General features: G+C 36.9%; 1 protein-coding gene across 7 annotated transcripts in view; it reads left to right on the forward strand.

Moving 5' to 3' along the window:
- Positions 1–26071, forward strand: part of THADA (THADA armadillo repeat containing) — a 166607-nt gene that overhangs the window by 61654 nt on the left and 78882 nt on the right. For all 7 annotated transcript variants that reach the window (XM_071739456.1, XM_071739457.1, XM_071739451.1 and 4 more), the window contains exons 27-29: positions 1177–1266; positions 2606–2737; positions 16615–16783. In XM_071739456.1, coding sequence (XP_071595557.1) covers positions 1177–1266; positions 2606–2737; positions 16615–16783 — 391 coding nt within the window. The remainder of the gene's footprint in view (positions 1–1176; positions 1267–2605; positions 2738–16614; positions 16784–26071) is intronic.

Below are 26071 nucleotides of genomic sequence, written 5' to 3' on the forward strand. Positions count from 1 at the left end.
ACGTTCGATCTTGCTGTCTCATCACGTTGTTTTTCTAGACTTGGATCTCTCTGCTAGTTGAAAGCTTTGCACTGGAGTCATGCTAAAGTACTTGCTTATTTTGTTTGATCATGTGGCAAGCAAACTCTGCAGTTGGCTTTCTTCTAAATGATTGGCTTTGTGTTTCTTTTTAAAGGAAGTCTGGTTTATCTGTATAGCCTATATATCTAAATAAAACCTCTCCACTCTAACATTTAAGTGGCTCTTGCATAGACAATGCTAAATGGTTTCCTATAAACCATGAAGCCACCATCCTTTATTTGATCAGAAGGTTATAAAACAAACAAATACAGAATATTTCTACTTTCCTTTTTTTTTCTTGTTTTCTTTTTTCTTTTTTTTTTTTCTTTCTTCCAGCTTGGATGGTTTTGCTTATTGTGTCTTGAACTGTGCTGCCTTATGAATTCTGGCTAGCAATAAGTTGGATAGGTATCAGTGCTTTGCTCTGTTTTGAATGTGGTTGCTACATCTATACAAGCAAAAACGTGTCCTGGAAATTGCCACCACTGCCTTGTGGTAGAAGCAGTGCTGTGTAAAATGGGCTAATGGAAGGTCAGATGCTTCTGACACTGTTTATTAAAGAACTGTGTCTTACTGTCCCGAGATATCCTTTTCAGTGCATCTGTTTATACACGTATATTAAATATATTTTATTAGCTGTTTAGTTCATGAGTCATACTAAAGGGGGTGTAGTCCTCTCTTGTTCAAAAAGAATGTTGTTAAAATGGCTCCAGAATTTGAGCTGCATGATGTTTTTAGTATGATTAAGGATCTACTGGACCAGTTGGATCCATAGGGATCTTTAATCCAAATGGATTAAGATCCATTTTTCCCAAAAATGCCTGACCAGTTTGGCTGACAAAGTGCTAGTATGCACACATACAGTTTCTTAACGTGTGTAAACTACACAGAATAATAAAATTTTGCCATGTATGGAAGGAGTTCCTCATGTGTGCATGGTTCTTCTGACTCTGACTTCACTGTGGGAGGCTGGGCTATAATGATCTTTCGAGGTCCCTTTCAACCTCTAGCTTTCTGATTCTGTGGCATCAGAAATCTAATAAGTAAACTTGTATTTTGATTGCACCTAATTGCTGCAGAATGCTAATTTTAACTCTTCTTCATTTCTTTCTGCAGAATGACAGGAAGGGAGTTTTTCTCTCGGTTTCCAAGTCTTTATCCTTTCCTTCTCAAGCAGTTGGAGGTTGTAACCGGTACTCTAAACAGGTAAGATGGTATCTCAGAAAGCTTTGAAATATAAATTGCCATTCATCAGTGGTTCTTGAAACAATGTAGTTCTTCTATTCTCTTTTGCTAAGAACTTGGTCACATTGCAGGAAGTCTGTGGAGAATACTTAACAACTGTAAAGTAGTTGATAATTGCAGTGTTCCTAGGAACAGATGTTAAAGAACATATATTTTGCAGGGAAAGACAGAAACTGGGTGTTTGATTATGTCTCATGTTTAACAATGAGACTTCCTGACATGTTTAAGTGAGGCAGGGTCATAGGCCTCGTGTAAACCTAAACGAAGACTTTCCAGCCAGTGACACACTGACTCTGGGGAAGGAAGGTACTTGATCTCTTTCTAAGGACTCCACAAATGTTGGCCAAGAGCTTCAATTTGATCACTGCAGATGCTATGGTTTGGAATGACACTGATGCTGTTACCCTCAGGTTCATGAACTTTAAAAGTAGATCAGTGCTGGCTTTGTGTTTTCTTAAAATGATGTGGTGAACGGCTGTGGCATTTCAGCAGCTGATTTACAGGCAAGGTTCAGCTGTCTGATTAATGGGCCTGAGGTGGATACATTGGAGCAGGAGTTTCACCAGTTGTTGCATATTTTCTAGTCTCTGCTTCTGAGAAAAGAGAGCATATATATTCCATACAGCAGTCTTTACCTGCCATTTTGAAACGTGACACTAAAAAATTTTGGGATGTCTTTAAACTGAAAAAGATGGAAAGTTGCTGCCTGAAATGCTGGTCTTGCATGATTCTTAGTGTAGATTAAGGCTTGAATCGTAATATTAATCATTATCTAAATCAGGAAGTGTTGATTTTTACTTGGGTTTCTCATTGTTTTTACAGTATGAGTAGTAGCCATTTGGTGTCAATGACAAGCACCATGCTTTAATAAAGCCTGCTGTTTACTAAATACACATTTCCTGCCAAACTGAAAAATAGACTTCTTGGTTTTGAAAGCCATTTTCCTGTAACTCCACTTTCTCACTTCCTGGACAAACATTATCTGTACTGGCTTTTAATATTACTTGAGAGCGAAGGCTCACCTGTGTGAGGAATAAAGGAGGCTTGGGATGATGTAGGAAAGTGAGGATAGCACAGTCCTAAGTGCCCTTTCATAGGTAAGGCTTTACATAGCCCTGTGGTGCTGTAGCAGAACTGGATACCATGTTTAATCCGTGCAGGATTTGTGCTTCCTTGCAGTAATCATCCTCACATACGTCCTTGAACTGGAAATGTAGAGGGGTATTGTGTGTGGAAGAGCACCAAGACTAGCGTGGAGGAGGATGCTTTTTTCACCAAATCTTATCACTTTTTTCTTTAGTGAAGCTGAAGAATTGAAAATCCATCCAAGTTTGTTTCTTTTGCTTTTAATCCTGGGAAGGCTGTATCCCTCTCCAATGGATGGCGCTTGCTCAGCACTCAGCATGGCACCATTTGTCCCGTTTATTATAAGGTAAGCTGATTTTTGTCATGGCTTTTCATGTGATGAGACTTCTTTCTTGAACTTATGCATTTTAATTTTATTTTTTTTTATAAAATACTTTTTAAAGCTTCTCTTCAGCTTTAGTTCTTAAACTAAAAACTTCTGTTCATTAGTTGAACTTCTGTATGTTATTAATGCTTGTTTTGGGGGATTGGAATCAATTTCAGCTCATGCAAGCCATTGTGTGACTTGTTTGTAAATCTTCATCTGCAAGTACTGTGCAGTGTGATAGCTGCTACAGGGAGGATAGATGAAAACAGATGAGCTTGACTGATATTGGCAATGCAAGATTTTCTGGTGGGTTTTTTGGTCCTGCAGAATGATTGTTCAAAGCACGTACATGTAATGACTACAATATATATGTTTGTAGATGTATGTGTATATATATATATATATATATATATATATATGTTTCCATATCCCTCCTTATCTTAAAACGTATGCAGTTAATGCTATATAAAGATATGGATATATCCTATATGTAACATATTTCTAAGATGACTTCTCAAGTTTTTATATAGTGGTTACATCAAATATACAGCAGATATTTTTGTTTTCTTTATGCCACTGCTGTGGGATGGGGAGCCTGATAAGGAGAACAGGGTTGTGATGGGTGAGGAGAATCAGTGCATGATCAGTATTTGAGATACAGTCTTTTTATCTGTTGTGAACTCATCAGAGAAGTAGGGTGAAAAAGTTCTGTACTTAATCTTGCTCCTTAAGTAGAGAAACAAGATAAAGTTGTTATCCTACCATCTTCCTGTTTTTATTTTAAATGACTGTTTATGTTAGAAAATAGTAATAGCTCTGCTTATTCTTCTTCACAGCAGGTGTGATGTATCTTGCTGCTTAAATTTTTTTTGCCCAGATTTTCAAGAATAACAACCTACCACTTCTTCTGAAAGGAAAAAGCCTGTAGCAAGAGTTTTTAAACTCACTATATATAACTATTAAAAATGTTTGATTTAATGTCATAATTGAAACTGAAATGATTTTGGAAGAAACATTTAAAGCTGTGTTTTGCTACGTCATTGATTAGCTCTGTACTTACTATTTTTTAATATAATGTTTCAGCATAGTTTCTGATGTCAGTAATAGGTTAACTTTTGATAAGCTTTTGGTTACAGCTTTTTAAAATTTTTCTCAAAAATAGCACTTCACACTTAATTAGCTTATTCTCTTAAGGTTATTTCAATCTGTTCTGCAGATAGGGGAAGAAAACCCCAATAAAATCTTTGAAAGAAGAACCTGAAGCACTTGAGACCTGTACCATTGAACGTACCTTCCTTTTACTGTCCTAAACAGGAGAAGTGTTGCACATAAAGATGATATTTTCTGTGTTTCCCTTTTGTTGTATTTGGCAGTAAGTGCTGTGGATAACAGGAAGAAGCCTGGAATGAAATTCTTATCTACTCCAGACTGAAAACCCTGAATACAGACACACATTTTCTGATGGGTTACTTAGCAAAGCACTGTTATTTCTTAAGGTTGCCAGGGGACAATACCAAGGCTTCTGCTGGAGGGAAATGTATGTACTAAAGCTATAGCTCAGTGTGGTGTTACTGGCTCTATTTCTGTGCACCACTTCTACACCCTTGTTCTGTGAATACTGAGGTTGTTTGCAATTCACTCTTGACTGCCTTAGTTGGAATACATAGGGGTGGTTTACCTGGGTGAGATAAGTAAGTTGCTATTTTCTGTTCTGTTTCCCCTATTTTCCATTTGTGCAGAAGCAGATGAAGTAAAATAAAATTCTTTCCTGTTTATTTGGTGGAAGGTGATATTGAAGATTGCTGTGAAGTAACTAATTAGAAAGGATCAAAGAGAAGGCTTGGTGCCAAAGGCCCTATGCATCCAGGCATTGAATTGTCTGCATTCCTTTGAATTGCTCAGTGTAGGATCCTGTTATGTAGCATCTATGAATACCTATAGTTACATGGTAGCCCAATGCATTCACAATAGTAATTGCCATATTTTTACTATGAGATTTTAAAATTTCTATTGCTACATCACTGTCAAGGAAAGATACTGCTTATGCAAAAGGGAGAGTGGAAGTGACTATAACCCATAAATGATCTCCAGACTCTGTTCAGGGTTCTACCCAGAGCAAAGTGGCATTAATTTGTTGCTCCAAGAGGATGAACAGAACACTTACTGTGTTTGCAAGCATATTATCAGTTCTGAACAAAAACAGCTTTAACAAAAGAATTTGATTTGGGCTTTTGAAGAGTTTCATTTAAGCCTGAGTGGAATTTTCCATCTAGTGGGAGTAGAGCTTTGGTTGCTCAGACAGTGCTGAGATGAATTGCACAATATGAGTAGGATTAAATGCTACAAGGACAAATCTCAATCCCATGCACATACTTGTTACTCCCTGTTGAACCAGAGCACTTGATTACCTATCTTCAATTCTATTAAAAGTTACTTTTTCCCCTTTCCCCTTGCAGATGTTTTATTTGGAAGGGAGCACTTTTATTCACAACTTACTACCTCAGTTTTGTTTTTTTTTTTTCCCAGAGCTAGATAGGTCTGCTTTAATGGTTACTTTCTAAGATGAAAGAATGTACAGAATGTTTTTGATTAACCAAGGAGGTAATTGGGAGGTAATGTTTTAAGTATGAAACAAAAACATAACCTCCCTTTTGCCTCCCTCTTTCAAAGACCTGTAATCTCTTCAGACTGATCTAAATTTGAGTTACCTTATGTCCTCTCGTACCATGGCATTGACGGAGTGTTTGATTAGTGTTAACTGTTCTGGGCTGAATGCACTGAAGGAGTAAAACAGGTATTACTGTATTGAATTGGATACTTTTCACCAATTGAAGTCTAGCTCTATTAGGAGTACAACATTTTAATCTTTAAAGAAGTTTTGTTGGTGCTGTTTTTTCAAATTGCTTTAAAATGTTAAACAGTACAAAGTTTTTCAAAACTCTTTGGGTGTGTGTGCCTTCCATTTGATATTTTTTAATTCTTAGTGAAATTTCTTCTTTAAGACTTTGTCAGATTGACAGATTTCAAAGTGGTGTTGCTTCTGGGTATATTATGTTGCAAATCATTAAAGAAACTCACTTCGAGAACAATTTAAATAGATTTCATCTTTCCGTGAAATCAACAACGTTATGAAAGAGACACTGTTTTCTTGTGCAGAATTTGGAAAACTTTTTTTCTGTAAAACGGAGGAGGTTAATTCCAAAATCCCCTGATGTTTGTTTTCAGTCAGGGACTAAGGTAGGTGGCAGTGGGAAGCACTGCTCCTTTACAGCTGATCTTTTCTGTTCTTTTCCCTCTCCATCCAACATCTCAAACAGATTTAGTGCTACTCTGCTTTTTGCACTAGATTGAGTCAGTCACTAATATATGAAGTCCTGTGACTCTGTTAATGACAGACCCTAAGATGAAAACAAAGTTGTGTGTGGTGAGGAAAAATTTTCTGTAGGATGGAGATTGTCAGCTACCCTGTTACTGGAAGTTATTCCTAAAAGAGTGCTTAACAGAGGAGAAAGGAAGCCTGCATCAGCTGTGAGCAAACTGGCAGCTGAAATGCTATTGTAGTTAGTTGTGATAGGAAAGCTCAAATCTGTTATTTGGGTCACCTGGGTCCATCTGCTAGACAGTGTGTGGATTTACATTGATCTCATTATCCCCTGTCTTGGAAAAGCAGAGGAAACAACTGAAGCTGGTGTGACTTGCTATAGTGGTACACTGTTTCTTGGAAGCTATTACTTTCACAGGTTGCTTGTCAGAAAGGGCTCTGTGAACTCTCCTAATAGGTTGCTGGTAAAGTCAGTTCAGTAAATTTCTTTAAAATCACTTGGCTGAGTGTGCAGCTGCCCCCCTGGCCCCCTCCCACAGCAGTGCTGCAGTGTTGGTGGTGTCCTTTGCAAGCACCAATGCTGCATCCCCACAGGGTCCTGGGAATCACATCCTTGTGCAGCGTGGTGGGGGCTGCCATCCCAGTGTGCTGGTTGCCTGTGAGGCCAGGATGTTGTTCCATCCTTAAGTTTGGCTTTTGGGGCTTTTTTTAAGGGGTTAGGCTAGGTTCTTTTAAGGATCTGTTACCCATGGGACTTGGTGGACTCTTCATGGATGCTTTATGTGACTCTCACCTTCTTATCTTTCTTTAGCAAACTTGGGTAAAAAAACAGAAAAAAAAAAACCCATGTGAGTCTTTATTCCATTCAAGTGATGTGGTACTCTTGGTTTTATTCACTATGTAAATACATTGTTTTATTGACTTAAAATTGATTATTTTTTTAATATTAACAAACGACAGTCCAGACTAATACAGAGATTACCAAAGTTTTTCCTTAAAATTGACAAGGGAAATAGGTGTTTCTCTTTTGAAATATCAGACTCACTCAGTGAAGTCCAAGAGAATCATTATGTAACATATAGATTCCATAAATTGTTCTTTACGAAGTGCTAGTTAAAGATTAGTATTGTCAGATATTAGAAAGCTCTTTTTAAAGTGCTGCTACTCAAAATACAGATTCCTAATAGAAATAGAAACTTAAATATTAATCTTTTATAATCAGTTTTGTTATGCAGTTTTTATTAGCCAAACTGAATCAGAATAAGTCTCGAAAAATATTTGCTGTGATGTGAAAAAAGACCTTCGGTTGCACTCTCTTGAATGTGGTAGAAAAGATATCACATAATACTGTATCCTCCAAATATGGTTTCAGTTGCCAGATATACTTTGTGTGTGTGTGTGTATATATATATGTGTGTTACTCTGTTGTCTTTTACCATTGGCTGATTAATTTCTGGTTCCTTGATGTTTTCCTATGAAGATAACATACTTATTGACTGAATGTCATTCTGATGCAGCTACGTCTGTGTTTTTCTCTCCTCATTCTTTTCCACTTATGGTGACAAATGCCTTCCATATTGCTTTCAGTCTTCACTGCTCAGTTTACTTCAGTGCAGATTAGGAGGAAATATTACCATATTTCACATCTTTTGCTTTGAAACAACAGATCCAGTTATGTAAAGATGCATATATAAGATTACAATCTTACTGTTGTAACCTGTGTGATCTAATGTTCCACATCTCTCAATTCTGTGTTTGAAAAATGTGTATTAGATAAGAGAGATGGATCCAGGTTTATTTTAGCTTCTTCTGAAGTGGAGTGACCATGAATTATGGGACCCTCAAGGAAACATCACAGTTGAGTCTTACTATTTTATAGATCTGTGAGAGCTCTCTTCTTAAGAAAAGATATTAAGGAAAAAGACCCAATTACAGAAGTATTCATGTTCTAGAAAGTAGCATTCATTTAAGGTCACTGATTAATAATGCATGTGGGTTAGTTTTAAAAAAAAATTAATCTTTGTTGACCTATGCCTATCAATTTTATTGCTCTGTGTTGTGTTAAATTATGTTAAATTATATCTGAACTGTTATGTGTCTGGTCCTGCTTTGTTGTAGCTCTGTGACAAAGCTTCTATTGGCTTCATGGCTGTTGGCGTGGCACAAGTAGAAGAATTAATAGTAAAATTTGTGCATTTTCAATTGCCATTTCTGTTAGACTGGGACTCTTATCTGGAGTCTGATGAACAAAGAACTTTTGTGTGAATACCTGGTTATATTAGATGAAAAGAACTACATGTGTTTGTTGCAGCATTGTTGTATTAAAATAGCTGTTCTTGATTACAGTTTTTAATTAAGCATCTCCCTGGGTTTCCGTATCACATGCACATCTCAGTCTTTGGTCTCTGTTTTTTTTCCATTGTCTTGGTTTTTTTTCTTTCTTCTTAACCTAATATCTGGTCAGTAGAACTGACTAGTGTTGTAATTGTCTGGGATAATTTATTATTTGGAATCCCTGTGATAGTTGGAGCAGGCATTGACCCAATGGAATGCCCTATTCTTGCTGGGTAAGCTTGTGGGGCAGATCAGCCACTGCACTATGAGGACAGACATCCTTTTGATTATGGGCAAGGTTCTTAAAATACATTGGCTAGCATGGACATTTGGAAAAAGGAGCAACATACACCCCTAAAAAACATGTTGTCTGTTAAGTTCATACTGTGTTTTGTAGTGTTAAAGCTCCTGCTTGACATCTAAGATGGAAGTTTTGTGTGGCTGGGAGAGAAGGAGGGAGAGGAATTAGGAATTGGGGCTGTCTTGGAATTCTTCCATTTCTCCTTAGTCTGTTCTCTGCAGTCCTGATTTCTTAGTGAGTGGCACTGATCTGTAAAAATCGTCATGGTCCACCATAAGTATTAATTTATTAAGAAGCTTTTCAGACTTTTTTAGCATTTTTAGAGAAGAAATGGTAAACAGTGTAATTTTTTCCAATTTGATAAAGTTCCAATTGTAATGCTAGAGAAGACTGCAAACAGCGTGGTTGGCAATAGGCTGTTCTGGACCTTTTGACCAGCTAAAAATCAGAGTATATCTTGTATGTTCCATGCTGTATTTGTCATCCTTTTCTCTTAAACTGCTTGCAAATGCTTTTGTTAAAGTGGTACTGATGGGAAATATTACAGCCCCCAGGTATTCAGTATTGATTCCTTATTCCAGTTTTTAATGGGTCCATCAATCTGTTTGCTGCTTCTTGGCAGATTGTATTCTGAAGCAATTTAGGAAATACAACCTATAGGGAGCTGTCAGATTCCTGGGCAACAAAAGGTGGTGTCTAACAGAGGGGCATTCATGAGTACTTAGAGTAACAGGACCTTTCTCCAGTACTGCAGACTCCTGAAGAGGGCCAATGGCTGGGAATCCTAAGTTAAAATTTGATGCGTGATGGTTATGAAAATGATGGGATGCTCAAATGTCATCATATGTGATTGGGGAAGTAATTGTATTATTCATTTATATACTTGAAATTAGCCAGTCAGTAAGTACTTTGTTGGTCAAGCTAAGTAGCCAAATAGTAACATTTAGTGTATTCAGCAAAAGCATTTGCAGGAAGGAACATACAAATGGAGAGAAACAATGCATTAATTATGCAGAGAAAGGTATGTTAAGGAAAACCAAGTATGATGATATTTTCAAAAGCCAATATTATTTAAAAAGAACAGTCTGAGTTTGAGAAAAGTCCGTACTGAGAAGACTTTTTGGCAATGGGTTAACTGCTTGTGGTGGTATTGCTGAAAGGAAGGTGTCTTTGAGAACCCAGATCCTGGGATATCTGATAATAAGTTTTAAAGATTGCTCTTTTGCATTCATTTTACAGTCAGCTGAAGTTTTGAAAATCATCACTAGGTGTTCAGACTTGATTGCATTCAGCTTCACTTTCAGAGTTCAAAATAGTGATACAGATGCTAAGACAAAGTAGTTGGTCTGCATTCTTTGCTGTTTTTTTTCCTGTTTTGGTAGTCCACCAAAACATTTCTTTCTTTCCATTATTCTGCTGTTGTAAAACATACATAGTAACTTTTCACAAAGTAAAAAAGTAACAAAGTTACTTTTAAATAGGCTTGTGAATTATTTTTTTTCTTTTAAGAGACTCCAACAAACAGTTAAATAAACCCAGAGGTTAGCTATCTGGAGATAGTACCTTCATGAGATTTCATGATGGAGATGCAAGAAAAGAGATGACATTTAAATTGTGTCTATTGGCATTTATTATTGTATTTATATGGCATTTAAATTGTGTCTATAGAAAATTCCCATTTGAAAAGAACAGAGTTCTGTTTATCTGAAGTTCACACACAATATTAGTAACAATTTCTATGGGCCTATAAGTTAGAGATCTCAGTTTGTTGGCGGGGTGAACCATAAGTAAGATTTCTTTTGTTGATTCAGCTTGGTATCAGTTGGCCACTGATAACAGTAACCTAGATCTTAGTGACAAGAAGAGAGAAATATCTATAATTTCTTTCTAGAAATGCCTTGGAAACATCTTGACATGGCTTGTGGACAGCTTTCACAAATAAAAGTCTGTGTACTTTGCCTACATAGTTCCTGCAGTATTTACAGCTACTCTGATTCATTAAGTGCTTGTGCAGAAAACACTGCCCTTACAAAAACATACAATTTTATCTTAATTGCCCAAGTTGGAAGAATAAAATACTTAATGCAGTGTATAAAGAGACAAGAAGTTTGGTCAATCATTAACTTCACTTTAAAGGAAGTAGATAAGACTTTGGAGTACTTTTAGTACTGCATAAATAACCTGAAATTAAACTTAATCTGTTTTTTTCATGGTTTTGTTCAAATATCTTCTGGACTACATTCATGTGTAGATTGTTGATACTCTTGTAATGTTTTTCTACTTGCCAGGTGAATTTTTAGATTTTATATCAAAACTCAGATTCTGAGTTTAGGATGGTTTGTTTTTTTGTTGGTTTTTTTTGTGGTTGTCAGATTGAAGAACAAAAAAATGTCTTCAGGCCAGGTTGAGGTTGTATTGGATACTTTAATAACTAAAGAATACAGAAATCTAATGAAGTGCAAGATAGTTGTGATTCCTTAAACAAAAAACACAAACCAAGCAAATCAATAAATGAATAAAAGATACTTAAGGTATGTGTATAGTAATTTATTTTTCATATTCCAGGAAACCTTACTCTCCAGTGAATAGGTACTGTTCTGCTTATTTGTCCCCAGTATGTAAATCCAAGTTCTGTTGTTAATTGTGTGGGAGCATGAGTGTTGAAAGTTGCTAAATTTAATATTTCAGAAGAGAACTTGAAGGGGAAAAACAAACTAGGATATAGTGATGATGATTTTTTTTCTAAAAAAAGTATTTTAAATATTTTTATCAGTTTTTTTCCAGTTAATACGGATACTACAGTGCTGTTGAATCTTCATAACCAAACTCTAATAGGAACTGAATCTGTAGCTAAATACTTTTCTCTTTGATCCCCATCCATGTTTTCCCCTAGTGTAATTTGTAGTTTTAATTTCTTTAGAACAGATAACATGACTTGAACTGTATAGTTGCATGGTGGAGGAAAGGAGAAGCCTCTTTCTCATACAACTTACCATGTCTCTATAGAATCAGACAGAAGTCTTAATTTTTTCTTTTCCTGGTGCATTTGCTAGGACCTTGTGGTGTAACACAAGAATCCCATCTATTTGGTTTTTACTTATTACTTTCTTTTTAGTCAGTTTTGTCTTCTAAAAACAAGGCTATTAAAATGCTTTAACTGGCAGGCAGAGTTCTCTTGAATTGCAAGTTTGTCTCCTCATGCTCTCCTCTTCCAAACTCTTATTTTATTGGAGGTAGGGTACTAGTTTTGTCTCTAGAAGATCAGAGGCTCCTTCTGCAGAATGTTCTCTTCCTTATTGTTCAACCCAACCTCCCATTGTTTCAGTTATGTTTTCAGGGCTTCTGTTCCAAATTTCCTCTCCCAACATTTTGTGAAGGCAAGGGATGTGAATGGCTATCACTCGAAAACAGGAGTGTGGTGCTGCAGTGCTGTCTACAGGACTGTAGGAACTGTATTGTGAATAAACAGTGACATAATTAGTAATGCATAGATTATATAGTGACAATATTCAGTAAACCTAAAAGTAGATATTTTGGTCATTGTTTTCCTTCTCCTAACAACTGTAGGTATTCCTGAATATAATGAACTGAAAGTTGCAGGTGTGATTTTTTCAAATTAATTCTACTAATTTGATTCTGTGACCTTCATATAAAAGGTAATCCTTATTTGTTTTATTCATTCGGGCAATATAAGGTCTGTGGATGGGGTGTAATGTGAAAGGGAGAAAAGTAAGCATGTAGGAAACACCTGCAGGTGTTGGTTTTTCTTTTTTTATATATTCTTTTTTCAAAAAGGTTTGACATTTTTATTTACAGCTAGTGTTCTGTTGTTTGTAGCCAGAGTAATAAATTAGATGCTTTGATGTGTGTGGAGGAGTGTGGAATCTTTGTACCTTATGAGAGTTGGTCATAAATGATGTCAGTTAGGAGGATTGTTCAGGATCTAAGTGTTAAAGCTGAGTTAGAGCAGTGGAAGTGCATTGAATCTACAGTTACACACAGTGAAACCTTCTCAGATTTATTGACTTTTTGTTCTTGATCATGGACTGTTTGAAGTAAACATGTTTACATCCAATACCTTGTGCACCTAGGTAAACAGTACTGAGTTCAGTGTGGAATACTACTTAACAGTTGTTAATAACCCTCAGGGTTGAATAGAAGTATATCACATGAGGATTTTGCAAATTTCATTGCTTGTTGCTACCTTGAGATACAAAAACAGATTGGCATACTGTATGTTTTTGCATATGACCACATTTTGGATGTTTCTTCAATTTTAAAGTCTATTTATACATTAACTGCATGTAAAGTACGTGCCACATACTGAAAACACTCATCCCCCCCCTCACACAGCCCCCTTGCCCCAGTACTTTTCAAATCAAAGAAAACAAAAGCTTTTCAAATACAGGTTTGAACACATATGTGCTGCCTTAATGGATGCAAGATTGCCTTGCTCCTACTTGAGAGAAGGCAGCCTGCCACAGATCTGAGTTGTGTTAGAGGCTGGTGAAGCTCAGAATCTGGGTGGTGAAGTGGCCCAAGCTGGAGATTCTGTTTCTTCCTCCCAATTTCTCAGCAAGGCAACTGCTACCACTTAAATGAAACTGATCTTGGGCATAGCAGAGTGTTGAACTGCTGCAGGAGGAGTAACCAGAATAGTTTAGTAGCCCTTAAGTACTTCTTCCCTTGAGCTGCTGTATTCTGCTGCAGGTACAAACTGAGTTACACTGTTTGCTGTAATTGTGTTATGTTTTTATTTTGTACTTCTTGTGAGATTGCTTCCCATACTTGTTGCTAAATCCTAAATAAAATAGATATTTAGGATTGCAGGTGGTGGACTCTGTGTAAAGTGTGTAGTTTGTCTTGGAAGCTCTATAACAATAAACAAAAATTTGCTACACTAGGTTACACTTGGTTTGTGTTACTCAGTTGTTTTATTAGTAGTCACTGTTTCTCTTTTTGAGAAATGATCCTGGTTAGTTGTATTTACAGGTAAATAAAGTGTGATCCAGACAAAATTCAAAACTAACTTTTTAATCTCGGGTGTTGTTACAGGCTACGGAAAAAGTAGTCTGTATTTTTACATTCTTCTGGCAAACTGCTTGCATGGTTCAGGAATGAAGCCAACTGCCTTAAAAACATGGGAGATGTACCCATAAGTGCTTTCAGGGTATGCAGAAGTTCAAGGATAGGTCACAAGTGGTGAGTTGACATGGTATCTTGCATGTGTATGTGAAAGGATGAGTATTTTTGTAATATTATCAGTACTGTTCCTTGTGGGAGGGGAACTTATTTTCTTTGCGAATTAGGAGATTTTGAATTACTCTTTTAAAAAAGGAGAAGAAACAACAGGAATGTTAACCTTTCTTGGGTTTGGGAAGCTATTTGCTAATATGAAATATCTTCCTTGTGTTCTCGTATGTGCTTCTATAAAGCAAATACATGATGGTTCTTAAATTTTGTGGTGCTTCTGTTCCTTAATAATGACTTCGTGGGAGTGCTCTTATGAGGGTTTCCCCCAAGATGTCAGTGCTTGTGATCCTCTGTAGCAATCTGCAGCATGAGGTGTTTGCATTAGTGTACAGCAGGTGCATGGTAAGGTGGCAGGTTGGTGGCTGGGTTGCCCTTTGGGCAAGCAGTAGCTGTGGGCTTGCATTTTCCTCAGGAACAGAAACTTGCAGAACCAGGTCCCCTTCATCCTGAGCAAGTTCTCCACCCACCTGTGTGTTTGCTCAGAGGGAGGAGGAGGTGTTTGCCTTCTGATTTAGGATCCTCAAAGTGCAAAACAGAAATTGGTTTGGGGGTCCTAGCTAGGCTTCTGTGTGTGGTAACACTTGGCTGCTGAAAACAGCAATCTGGGGCCTCAGGAGGGATGAAGATGAGGATTATCTTTAGTTTTGGGAATTGAACTTTTGCCTTATATACACATACAGTGCAACTGCTGAGGCTCTGGTTTGGACCCAGATTTTAGGCAGCTGAGACAATTTTCCTTGCTATATGAAATTATTTTCTTCTTTCTAAATAAATAGCAGTCACTTCTATTTCCATAATAAATTTGGTAAAATAACAGCGTGGAACAAAACTTCATATATAAAATACTGTATTTCTATATGTGCATGTGTTATAAGTCTTTAATGTCAGTTACAAGATGACAGAGTTAAAGTCAGTTTATCTAGAAGTTGTTCTAAACTCCATTTGTTATTGCTAGGATAAAAAACCCACAGAATTCCATTCCCATTCATTGCATTGTGTTGGAGGAGAACCCCCCTTCTGAAGTAGATTGTATTGGAAAGTGTCTGTGCACAAGTTAGAGGAAACCCTGGCATTTTACCCATTTTCCACTCTTCCTTCTGAAGACATATAAGATTCCTCGGGATTTGTAAAAGGTCATGAACAAAATAAAAAACATTCTTGAGTATACAGTTATAGCTAATTAAAAACTAGACATTCATTACAGTATCAGCATTGCTTGTGTTTGGAAAGAACATCTACATGTGAGAATCTCTTGGTTAAGAAAACAGGATTTAGCATAAAGGGAATGGTTGCAGACAAATTACTTCTCAGGTTTAAGTTTACTGTGCAGTGGAATAAAACTTTACTGTTCTTAAAAAAAGGAAATTTTTAAATAAAAGTTAAGCTGGCTTTCTTCTTGCACTTTTTCAATACAGAATTAAAGCTTTTCCATATGACAGCCTCCAGTTTGACTGCTCTGTTTGTGCATCCCATTGTGAGGGACAGTCAGTCTTTGGAAAGGAAATGCAAAGATTATCTTCCTAAAAATCATTCCCTATGAAGGATGACATAGGGAGATGGAGGACAGTAGATGTTGCCATACAGTGAGGATGAAAGTGCCTGTTCTTCAGAGGCAGCAGAACTCTCTACTTCCTCTAAACAAGTCTTTTTTGTGCATACCATGGCCTAACAACTAAAATGTCAAAACTGTTAGGCTGTTTCAATTAAGTCTATTTACAGTCTTGTATTCAAAACTCTATTAATTCATTTGCTGGTTCATCATGGAAACAGTTTTCTGTATGTCTTTGATGTGAACTAGAGCAAGCAACTATTTCAAGTATTGATTTAAATTTGTTAGAGGTATTTGAAACCTTAAGATACTTTTTAATTTCATTTTTTAAATGCAGAGGCGGGACCCTGCAGGGCTTGTTTGGAAGAGCTCAGAAGTGGTTTGCCGATTTTGGCAGGGGATGATCTCAACTACATGTGATTTTGTAAGCTAAAAATATGTAAGAAGCAATTCAGGAGAAGGATGAGAGAGTTCATTTTGGCCTGTGTTTATATGCAATCTTGAGTCTTATCAGTTGATTTTTAGCAAATAAAAAGTATTTCTTTTTGCAATACTTAATGTAAATAATAGAAAATTATTTTCTAATTTGTCTTTTACTTTCTGCCTTTAAATGTGTTTTGAAAACCAGTGGAAGATAGTGCCTAAAATTCCAGTAGACAACATGTTGTGTTCTTATGGAGACATCTCATTAAGAACATGGAGTTTAGCAGTAGAAAGCCAAAGTCATAATATATTGGAATGATTGTTGTATAGTAAGTAACATAAGTGTCCAGAAAGATAGAATGAGACCATATATGTACCTGCTTCATGGTATAATGGTGTATTTTCTTTTTATTCTTAAAAATTATTTTTTTTTCTTTTTACTTTATGTAAACTTGGGAACTTCTGAAGGAAAAAAAATCCTTCCAACATGGCTCTAGTGTGAGTTGCATTTCTAAGCAATACTTTCTTACTATTGAAAAGGAAGATGGTACATTTGGTTGGTGAGAAATTATACCTACTTTTCTTTGCATCATCCTTTGGGTTGTTTTTCTAGGCACAGCAATAATTGCAACTGAATGACAAAAAAAGAAAATCTGTATTTCTGCTTTTTCCAGATGTGGGTGCTCTCCTGTGTACCGTTCACGTGAGATGTCAGGTCGGGCTCTGGTTCCATTTGTTATGGTAAATGAAGTGCCACAAACTGTGCTGTCCTTGCTGAAGGGGCTTCCAGATTCTACCAGTCCTTGCATACGACAGAATAATATTCATGGAACGCTTCTGCAAGTAAGTTTTGGGGGGCTGGTTTTTTGTTTGTTTTGTTTTGTTTCTTGTGTAAGGTTTCTGGGGGGGATTTTTGTCATACTTCACAGCAAGATATCATGCAAGGAGTTGGGTTGAGCATTCACACATTGTCAAAATCTTTATGAAGACTACTTCATAATGGATTCTCTCATGATGAATGTGGGATGCACATTTCAGCTATCTTTAGAAGGCTGTAAGCTGTAAATACCAATATATACTGTCATATAAAGTTTCATTTCTGGAGATTAAAGTGTTTTGAGGTAATATCTTTATCTAAACATTTCTACAGAGAGATCTATGTGATTTGCCCAAAATCACAGAGCACATCTGAGTCAAAGCTGAACAATAAGCACCAATAATATTCTGTCTTTAGAGACTTGCTACCCACCTACATGTTTATGTATTACTTCATTTGCCTTTCCTGCTACACCAGCAGCTTCTGGTCAGATTGCAGGACAAGTTGTGGTAAGTTTTATACTGTATTCTTTTGAAAACATCCTGGAGAACAGCTCACTGTTGGCTTGGAATTGGAAATTTCTTCATTCCCCATATATCACTGCTTTGGTTTATGGCAGTTGGTTCACTGTGTTTGATTTTTAAGGTATCATGGTAATAAGTTACCCATTTTTATTGCCTGTTTTTCACAAGTAATTCTCCAACAAAGCCATATTGTCCATGACCAGCTCTGTTAGTCTGCCTTAGTTGGCAAGCACTCTAGGTACACATTCCCCCTGTAAACTCTGTGTGGGTGTGTGGTTTTGGTTTGTTTTTTCCTTATATCTTTTCCAACTTATTATTTCCCTTTAAAACCATGACCTTACAGGAAACCTAGGATGGGGAAATGAGTGAAGTCCCTAGAGAGGTGTTACTATCAACTTTACATGTAAAGGGTTTTGGCCAATTAAATCTGGATTTGGATGACAACTGGTCACAGTGAAGGCTGTTGCAAGGTGTTGGATGACTGTGTCCAATTTTTTCTGCTCTGAAAACCTGTCCATGCCCCTGTATGTATGCACGTGCTTAGACCTGTGAGCTGTTGCATCTGTTTGGGAAAGAGATTGCTATTGTCAAATTACCTGTGCAAATGCAGTGGGTTACATCACTCCTGAACCTTCTTAAGTGTTAGAAAGAGAGAGTTATTCCAACTGAGAGAATTAAGTGCTTGCTTAAGACCAAAATTATGATAGCCCTGGTCATGAGGGTATGGGCTGGCTGTAGTGTATAAAGACACTGCCTTCTTTTCAGTGACCTGGAAAAAAATAATGCTGGGGGGATGATTTTGAAAGAGACCAAAGTATGATCTGGTTTTTAATCCAGTGTTGTTAACATTGTTATATATATAAGTGAGGGGAGTTTTCTTTTCCATACCTGTGAGGAAGGAGATATTCTCAGGGCTTTACTGTGATCTTTTGTCAGTTTTGGGCAGTTACTAGGAACATCTGCTGCAATTAGTATTACACAGGGGAAAGACAGGTGCTGTCAGAGTAAGACATTCTTTAAAAAAATGTCAGTTTTATCATAACAGTGCAGTGTTGTTTAGTCTCTCACATTTACCCAGAACTTTGCATTTGTGATTTGTGAATCAAGGCTGTGCAGTCTTCATTTAATACTTAATCAAATGTAGTGTATAACTGAAATGGTGAACTGTCTGTTGCTTGTTAAAGACAACAAAACATTCAAGAGAACTACTGTAGGGTGATAAAGATGGGCAAGACAGGAGGTGAGGGTGTTTGATTTTGTACCTCTAAAACACTAATGCCAGGTAGTTTAGCACCAAGTTACCATGCACCTGCTGTAAACAGTACAAAGAGCAAAGTACTGAGACTTTTCAGGGGTTGCTGAATTTGTGGTTTCAGTTTCTTTTTTGTCAATGTAAGACAGGGCTTGCAAAGCTGTTGCTAAGGATTGTTGACATGCAGAAAGTTATATAGCAGAATTGTTGGTTAAAGCCTTGTTTCTATAAAGGCTGACTTGAAGAGACAGTGATCTGACAGTATTAACAACTGTTTGCACTGCATTTCTGTGACACAGTAGGGAATTTATCTTCTCTTTGATATAAAACAAAAACAAAAATCCCTACCAAAAACATTGAGTCTGTACAAAAGGCATAAATAATAATTATTTAAGGTTTTATTTTTTCTAGTAATATTAGACCAGTGTCTTATGAAAATGTAGTTGAGTAATTTCATTTTGTTTGTTCAGTCACATTAGTCAGAACCTATGACTGTGTTTGTTGCCTGATATTTTATTTCAGTGTTCACATGCTGTCAAGTCTTAAATGGGAAAGTTGGAATTATTGAGACTTAGAGCTTATGTGGCAGTGCCAAATATCATTGTTATGTTTCAGAGTTACATAATTGCTTCAACTGTTTTGAGCCAAATCTTAATTTATAGAAAGATAATTCAAAAATAATTCACCATATAGTGCTTGTCCAAACACAGCCTGTTTTTTAAAATACTGAGACTGACAAGGATGTTTGACAGTGGATACAAATGTGTTGCATTTAACTTCAGATCCTTTTATTAAGTCAAAACAGTTCTTCCACCCCAGTGTGATAACTGTGGCTTAATTTAGGTAGCAGCATTGAATGTGCAAAAGAGTAGAATAATCTTATGGGTTACACGTGTAACAAAAGAATTATTTTAAAGAATTATCTTGGTGAAATACTGGTGTTCTGTAACTCTTCTCAAACTGGTGATATTCTTCAAGGAGTATTTCTGTATCATAAGTAAATACATTGCCTTGAATAAGAGAAAAATATTTTCTCTGCTTTGTGCTTCCTTTATGAGCACTCTGTACTTTGCTCCATAATCTTGACTGGCATGGGGACCAGGACAAGGCAATTGAGTTTGTAATCCACAAGAAAATGCACAATTCTTCTACTGGTCATCTTGAATGATGAAATATTTCTGACATCTTTTGTTTTAAGATCTCTAGGGGTTTTTTAGCTAATCAGCTGAAAGGTAAAGCATGTCCAGAGCATTATGTACAGACTTCTGGAAGTGTATCAAAATTTATAACTAGGGAAGCCTATGTGATTGTGAAACTTGACTTTTGGCAGTTGCCAAGGAACTTTAAGTATTTGGGAAGATTGCTAGGTATCCTTATCAGAGGATGAAATGGTTTTTTGACCTTTTGCCTCTTTAGAGCTGGAATTCCTGCAATATGTATTCCATTAGTTCAGAACAGCTGAGAAATTCAGAATTAAGTTGTAATTAATTCAGGAGTGTTTTATTCAATAACCTGAACTTGCAATTGGTTATTTCATTGTACTAGTTTGATTCATGGTGATACATGTAAGCCATGCAGACAGGGGCATGGTCTGCTTTCTCTTTTAATTCTGGTGGTTTTGCAGAAGTGCCTAGTCTCATAGACAGCACTTTAAACATGGTCTTTTAGAACTACAGTAAAGAAAACACCTGTATAAAACTGTTTTTAACCCTGATGTTTATAAACTCTTCCATCTTCAGTTTGTCTAATTCTGTATATTTACAATAAGCCTGGTTGTCTTGAGGAATTGCTATAGTCAGGAGTTAATCAAAGACCTCCAAACATTAGGAAAGCTTGAGGTAGAATTATATTTAAAATTCATAGAGAAAGATCACATGGAAATGAAATGTAACTCAAGAGGCAGGAAAAAAGGAAATACAAAATGGATAAAAGGTGTAATAACACACCAGCTTGGACAGATTAAGAATTCTTCACTCAACACAAAGTAAGAAGATCCTGGAGCAAGAGGGTGCAGAGAGGAAATTGAAAAGGCTGGGGCAAAAATTGGCTGTAGCCTCCAAGAAATTTCTACAGAAATACTTTGTCTTGGAAAATGGGAGTTACTGATACTTGATGTCTGAAAGGTATACTTTTCTTTTTAAGTTCAGTAACACAGTCAGATATGAATTTAACTACTGGAAACTACTTTCTAACATTTTGCCTTGCTGTTCCACACTTACAGAAAAGTTAGATGGATCTGCCATCAGGTATATAAGTTTTTGGGAGATTAATGGATGATCACTTGAGATTCCCACTAGTCTTCTCTTTTTTCTTGATGGTTCTCTTATCCTGTCAGTGATCCTGGGGCATCTTCATGAAGCTATGCAGACTTTTTATTTCTGTCAGTCTATACTTGGTTAATTTTTGTTTGCATAGATTTGTGGGTTTAACATTCATAGCTTTTATTGTTGCAGATACTCTTCTGTAAACCATCAAAATGGCTTTGAACATAAATCCCTCAAATTTGTTTTTAAGATTGTTATTGCAAATAAAGGGCTAAATATTATAAACATGAATTTTACTTGGATTTAAAGTAAGTGATTGAAACTTTGAACAGTGTTTATATACAATTCAGATAACATGTTCTGTACACTTACTCTTTATACTGAATAGAGCCTAAGAAGGTAAGCTTCTGGCCATGCTAGGGAGAGAAAGCTTAGGCCTGTGTAATTCCTAATCATGGATCTAACTAGTCTGCTACCTGCTCTTTAGTCCTTACCCATAAGCTCCCAGCTGGCTATTCATCCATCCTCAGGCAGAGCTCTGTGCAATCCAGCTGTTTTCTCACATAGAGGGTAACTCCTGTCTTCCCATCTTCCCCACCTGCCCTTCCTAAAGAGCTTGTGTCCCTCCACTGCAGCACTCCAAAAATTTCAGCTCTCCTGTCTTGTCTCCATGATCCCAACAAGATCCCAACAAGATCACAGCCCTGTTTCTCCACACAGACCTCTTGAGTCTTCTAGTTCTTTAACCTCCTCCTTTGGGTGCTTTAAAATAAATGGAAGTTACAGGGACTGTAGCCATGGTTTGCCCAGAAAACAAGACAGCACCTTTAGTTCATCTGGTTGTAAATTATGATTTAAAAAACCCTCCCAAGTGCATGCACTTTCAGACTGATTTGCCAAGGAAAACACATGTTAGACTTCAGGTTTTGTTTGCATCTTGTGAGATTCAATTACATGATGAATGCTGGATTTCCAAGTCTGTGCAATGTGCATAGACCTAGAAACCCGTTGTTATTAATAAAGTAGAATAGACTAGAGCTTTTGGTCACAATTCTGCTCTCATTACTTTCCAGAAATCTCTCTCACATTTGTGCAGTGGAAAAATCTGTAGTCTGATGAGAGTACCTACCCTTACATACTGGTCATATCAAGAACAATTCATTGGACAGCTGCAATTAAGCAGATGTAATTGCTATTAAGGTTTATTTCTTTTCCAAATGAAATGCACATCAACTGGGTCATTATCTTGTATATTATCAGTTTGATCTTCCTCATGTTCACTTTGGCAAGCTTACAGTTACTCATTTTTAGAACACACAGGATCAGATAAAGGAAGGTTATTAAAAAGAGGCATTATGTTCTCGTTTAATTTTTATACCTCTCTTTGGTCACTTCTGAAATGCTGAAAGCACTAACCAACTTCCTGCAGGTCTTGTGTGGATTTATAACTAAACATTGACAGTGTCTAGCTTGAGACTGGTGAACAGTGCAAAAGACACTTGCTTCCTGTGTCAGTCCCATTCACAATGCAGTTATTTCTTTTTGGAGAGTATTTTTTGTTTCCTTTGGCATCTTTTGGGCACAGAGTGAGATAAAGGAGTATTCAGTGACTTCTTCCTCACCATTTGCTGCTTTTATATGAAGGGAGGGAACTACCTGACTCTGTTTAAATGTGCTTGTTGCTGCTTCTTTTGCAGCCTCAAAAAGAAGGTGGATTGTACTATCCAAAATACAGCTTTTTATAGAAGTTCCCATGGCTTGTGCAGCTGCACATACCAGAGAGGAACAATTATGAAGATTATTTACTTATTTGGTGGCACTTTATATGAGCAATCAGCTGCACAGAATAAAATAAAAAACTTCACTTCCTTGCAGCTGGACACTTCCTGTTGTGACCGGTTTTGGTCACTGCTGCAGCTCAAAGTAATGGAAATTCTGCCTGTTCTTCTATGGTCTCTGGGAATATTTCTCTCCATTCCCTACCAGCCTGTGGTCTGGCTGGTAGCTTTTCTTCTCCTCACTGCCATCTTCCCACTTACTGCTTTGTCACTCCTGATTTATCCTGAAACTTGTTCCCTGTGCAATGTTTTGCATTGCTAGAGAAGAGCGTGATCTCCTTCTGTCCAAGGGGTTCACATGACCTGTTCTTAAAGAAACAGAAAATCTAACTGGCAAGAGGCATATGGAACAGAATTCATTATGCTTTGATGAAGGGTTAAAACTTCATGAGTATAAAAATGGAAATCCAGTTTAATGTTTTTTCCAGTGTCATCAATCAGCAATCAGTGTATTCTTCACAAATTGTTACTCTTGAAATTTTCTCAACACTTGCAATTTTCCAGAAAATTCTGTAGATTCAGTTAGCCACATTGGTATTATAGCAGTAGGCTGGTTCAAAGAAGTGGGTTTGGGTTTTGGGTGTTTTTGTTGTTGTTTTGGTTTGGTTTTTTAATGTTCAGTAATTAAAACAATTCAGCATATGAATGTGAAGTCTTGAGCATGGAATGTTGGTTTGAGTTTTTGAACCTTTTATTTTTTCTTTTGAAACCAACGGTACTGTTGCATCTCTTGCAGACCTAAAGAACAGACTGAGTTACATCAACCTCATCAGTTGCATGTGACAAAATCTAGACCTAATAGGAGATGGTGGGGTTTGTAACTCTTTACTTAATTTACATTGAGTTAAATTAGATGAAATAACATACAAGACATTTCTCAATGGCTGTGGTGGGACAAGAAATTAGCAGGTTACTATTTTTCAGGGAATAGCTGTACCCTGTAGAATTGGACTCATCTGTCTGAAAACTAGGGAATCTATATACCTTGTATTAAAGTATTGGTAATATGATTAAAAACGTTCATGGCATATTTTTCTGCCATCTGTTCAGGGCTTTTATGAAAGTGATTTACTGCTTCTTTTTTTTCCGTTTTCTGGGGTTTTTTTGTTGTTTGTTTTCTTTGAGGAGTTTATTGAATACAGCAAGATTAGTGAAATGGTAGAACTTTGTATCAATTCTTTGCATATGCTTAAATGTATCAGTGCCTTGGAGGTGCTTAGTGGTGAGATGGAAGAAGTTATTTAAAGATAGAGGAATTGATTTAAATGAAGGCTGGGGACTTCAGTAAAGCAGGAAGAAACTCAGGACAAGAACATAACCTCAGAGTAGCCATTCTGTCATGTAAAGATCTGTCTGACTCAGTGTGCTGCTTCCAGCAAGGACCAGGAGCACAAGCCTAGGAAAAAGAGGAAGACAGACCAAGCAGCTGGAGAAACATCTGCATGTCCTGTCTTAGCTTATTCTTGAGCCAGAGATGTAGAGACATGACTTTGTTGAAGATAAAAATTAAGTACATGGTTGTACTGTTGAAAGTTTATGATGAAAACATCATGTTAGTTTAATTATCCAGAGGAGCTGTATTAAGACAGATTGTTGTTGATGAAAGTAGAGCCTGCATAATGAATGTGGATGCCTTTTTCCTTCAAGAGGAGGAGGATTTTAGCTTAAGTTGCTACAAAGGAAGGTCAAGCTTCAGGTATTTGAGATTATTATCACTCTCTTGTTTTATGAGTTTAATACTTGAGCACTTACTCAGAGGAATAAAGGCCATTTAAATAAATATGAGCATTTGATAATAAAGCTGAAAAGAAGAATACATGAAGAAGAACTAGCAAGCAATCATGGGACCTTCTTTATTACAGGACTGAACAGGTAATAACAACCCACAGACTCCAGTGGTGAGGGTGTGAGAATATGACAACAGGAGACAAATTAGGCAAATAGATTTTCAAGGTCATTTTTGGATGTTGGTCCATGTGGCTGAGTGTGAGAGAGATATACTACTTACTAGCTTGACCTAAAAATCCTTTATGTGAATTACCAGCAGGGGTGTCAACGACCAAATTATTTTCCTGTTTTGTTTTGAAGACAAAGGATCTCTAGGGTCTGAGGGAATGAATGGGGAAGCAGCATATTGTTTATGTTGCTGTATTCAGTAGCACAGAAACATTGACTATGGTGAATTACATTTTATTTCACTTGGCAGTAAAGCTTGAAGTATAGCAGTTGAACATTGGCTTGTAAAAACTCAGTATAATAAACAAATGTTACATTATCTACAGATCAGAGAAACAAACCTGTTTCTATAATTAAATGTTTTTTAATGGAACTTCCAGCTGTTTCTTTTCTAAGCTCAGTTTTCGGCGTTCAAGATAAGCCTTTTAAGATTAGTATAAAGAGAAAAGAAATATTGATGTCAAGTTGAAAACATATTCACTTATATATAGCTGGCAATAATATAACAGTTGTCTCATTTCTTCATGTTGTAAATTCGTATTAACTGTTAGATATGGGTACACTGAAAGAAGGAGACAGTATGGATTAGAGAACAAGATTTATATTTATGAATGCATCTAAGGTCCAAGAACGGGAACATGCAGTCTCTGAAAGAAAATCATTGATGAGATTTTGCCAGAGGTTTTCTTCCAGCTGCTTTTTTTCAGAAACTCATGTGGTTCTGCTAATTGAATGGGCAGATCTGCTGACTGGACATTGCTTTGAAGTTGCTTTAACTGTAATTAGTAATGCTCTCAAATATTCTGTCTCTGACTTCCTAAGCCATATCACTCGTTTTCAAAAGGGCATAAATTTAGACAGCTCTTAAAACTCTCATTAGCTATTTTCATTCAGTTTCTGCATTGTTGTTGAGTTCCTTCATACAGCTGCTAAGAGTACACAGCAATGCCATTGTTGTAAACCATGTGTTCACATCTTTGCAGTTTAGGAAAAAAAGTGTGTTTTTTGTACAGAATGGGCAATGTTCACCAGTTAGTGACAACAAGGCTCCTGCTGCTTTTAATTGAGAGGTAACTATAATCAGGACTAGTTTGGGTTGTGCTGGATAGGGATGTTCTGTGGGGATAGGATGACAGTTTCCCCCTCTGTAAAGTGGGATGGATGACTTCCTGCATCCATGCTCCCTCTCTCCCATGCCCGTGGTTTTGATGCTTGTTACTGTGAGCATGGCAAGCAGTTGCTATGCAAAAGTTTTGGCCTCCCTGATCCAGTGCACCCAGTACCACTCCTTAATGAATCAAAGCTCCTGCAACCCTTGTTGCTAGCAGAGATTGCTGGGTGGCTGTGTGTGCAGCCATGTGAGGTATCTTGCCTAGTGTTTAGTTACAGGCAAAAAGCATCACTCGTGTTCAGCTTCTTCTCCAGATAAGTCTTGGAAAAATTTGCAGTGATTGAAAGCACTGTATGTAAATGTAATTAT

Source organism: Heliangelus exortis, chromosome 3 (assembly GCF_036169615.1).
Source record: "Heliangelus exortis chromosome 3, bHelExo1.hap1, whole genome shotgun sequence".
NCBI lineage: Eukaryota > Metazoa > Chordata > Aves > Apodiformes > Trochilidae > Heliangelus > Heliangelus exortis.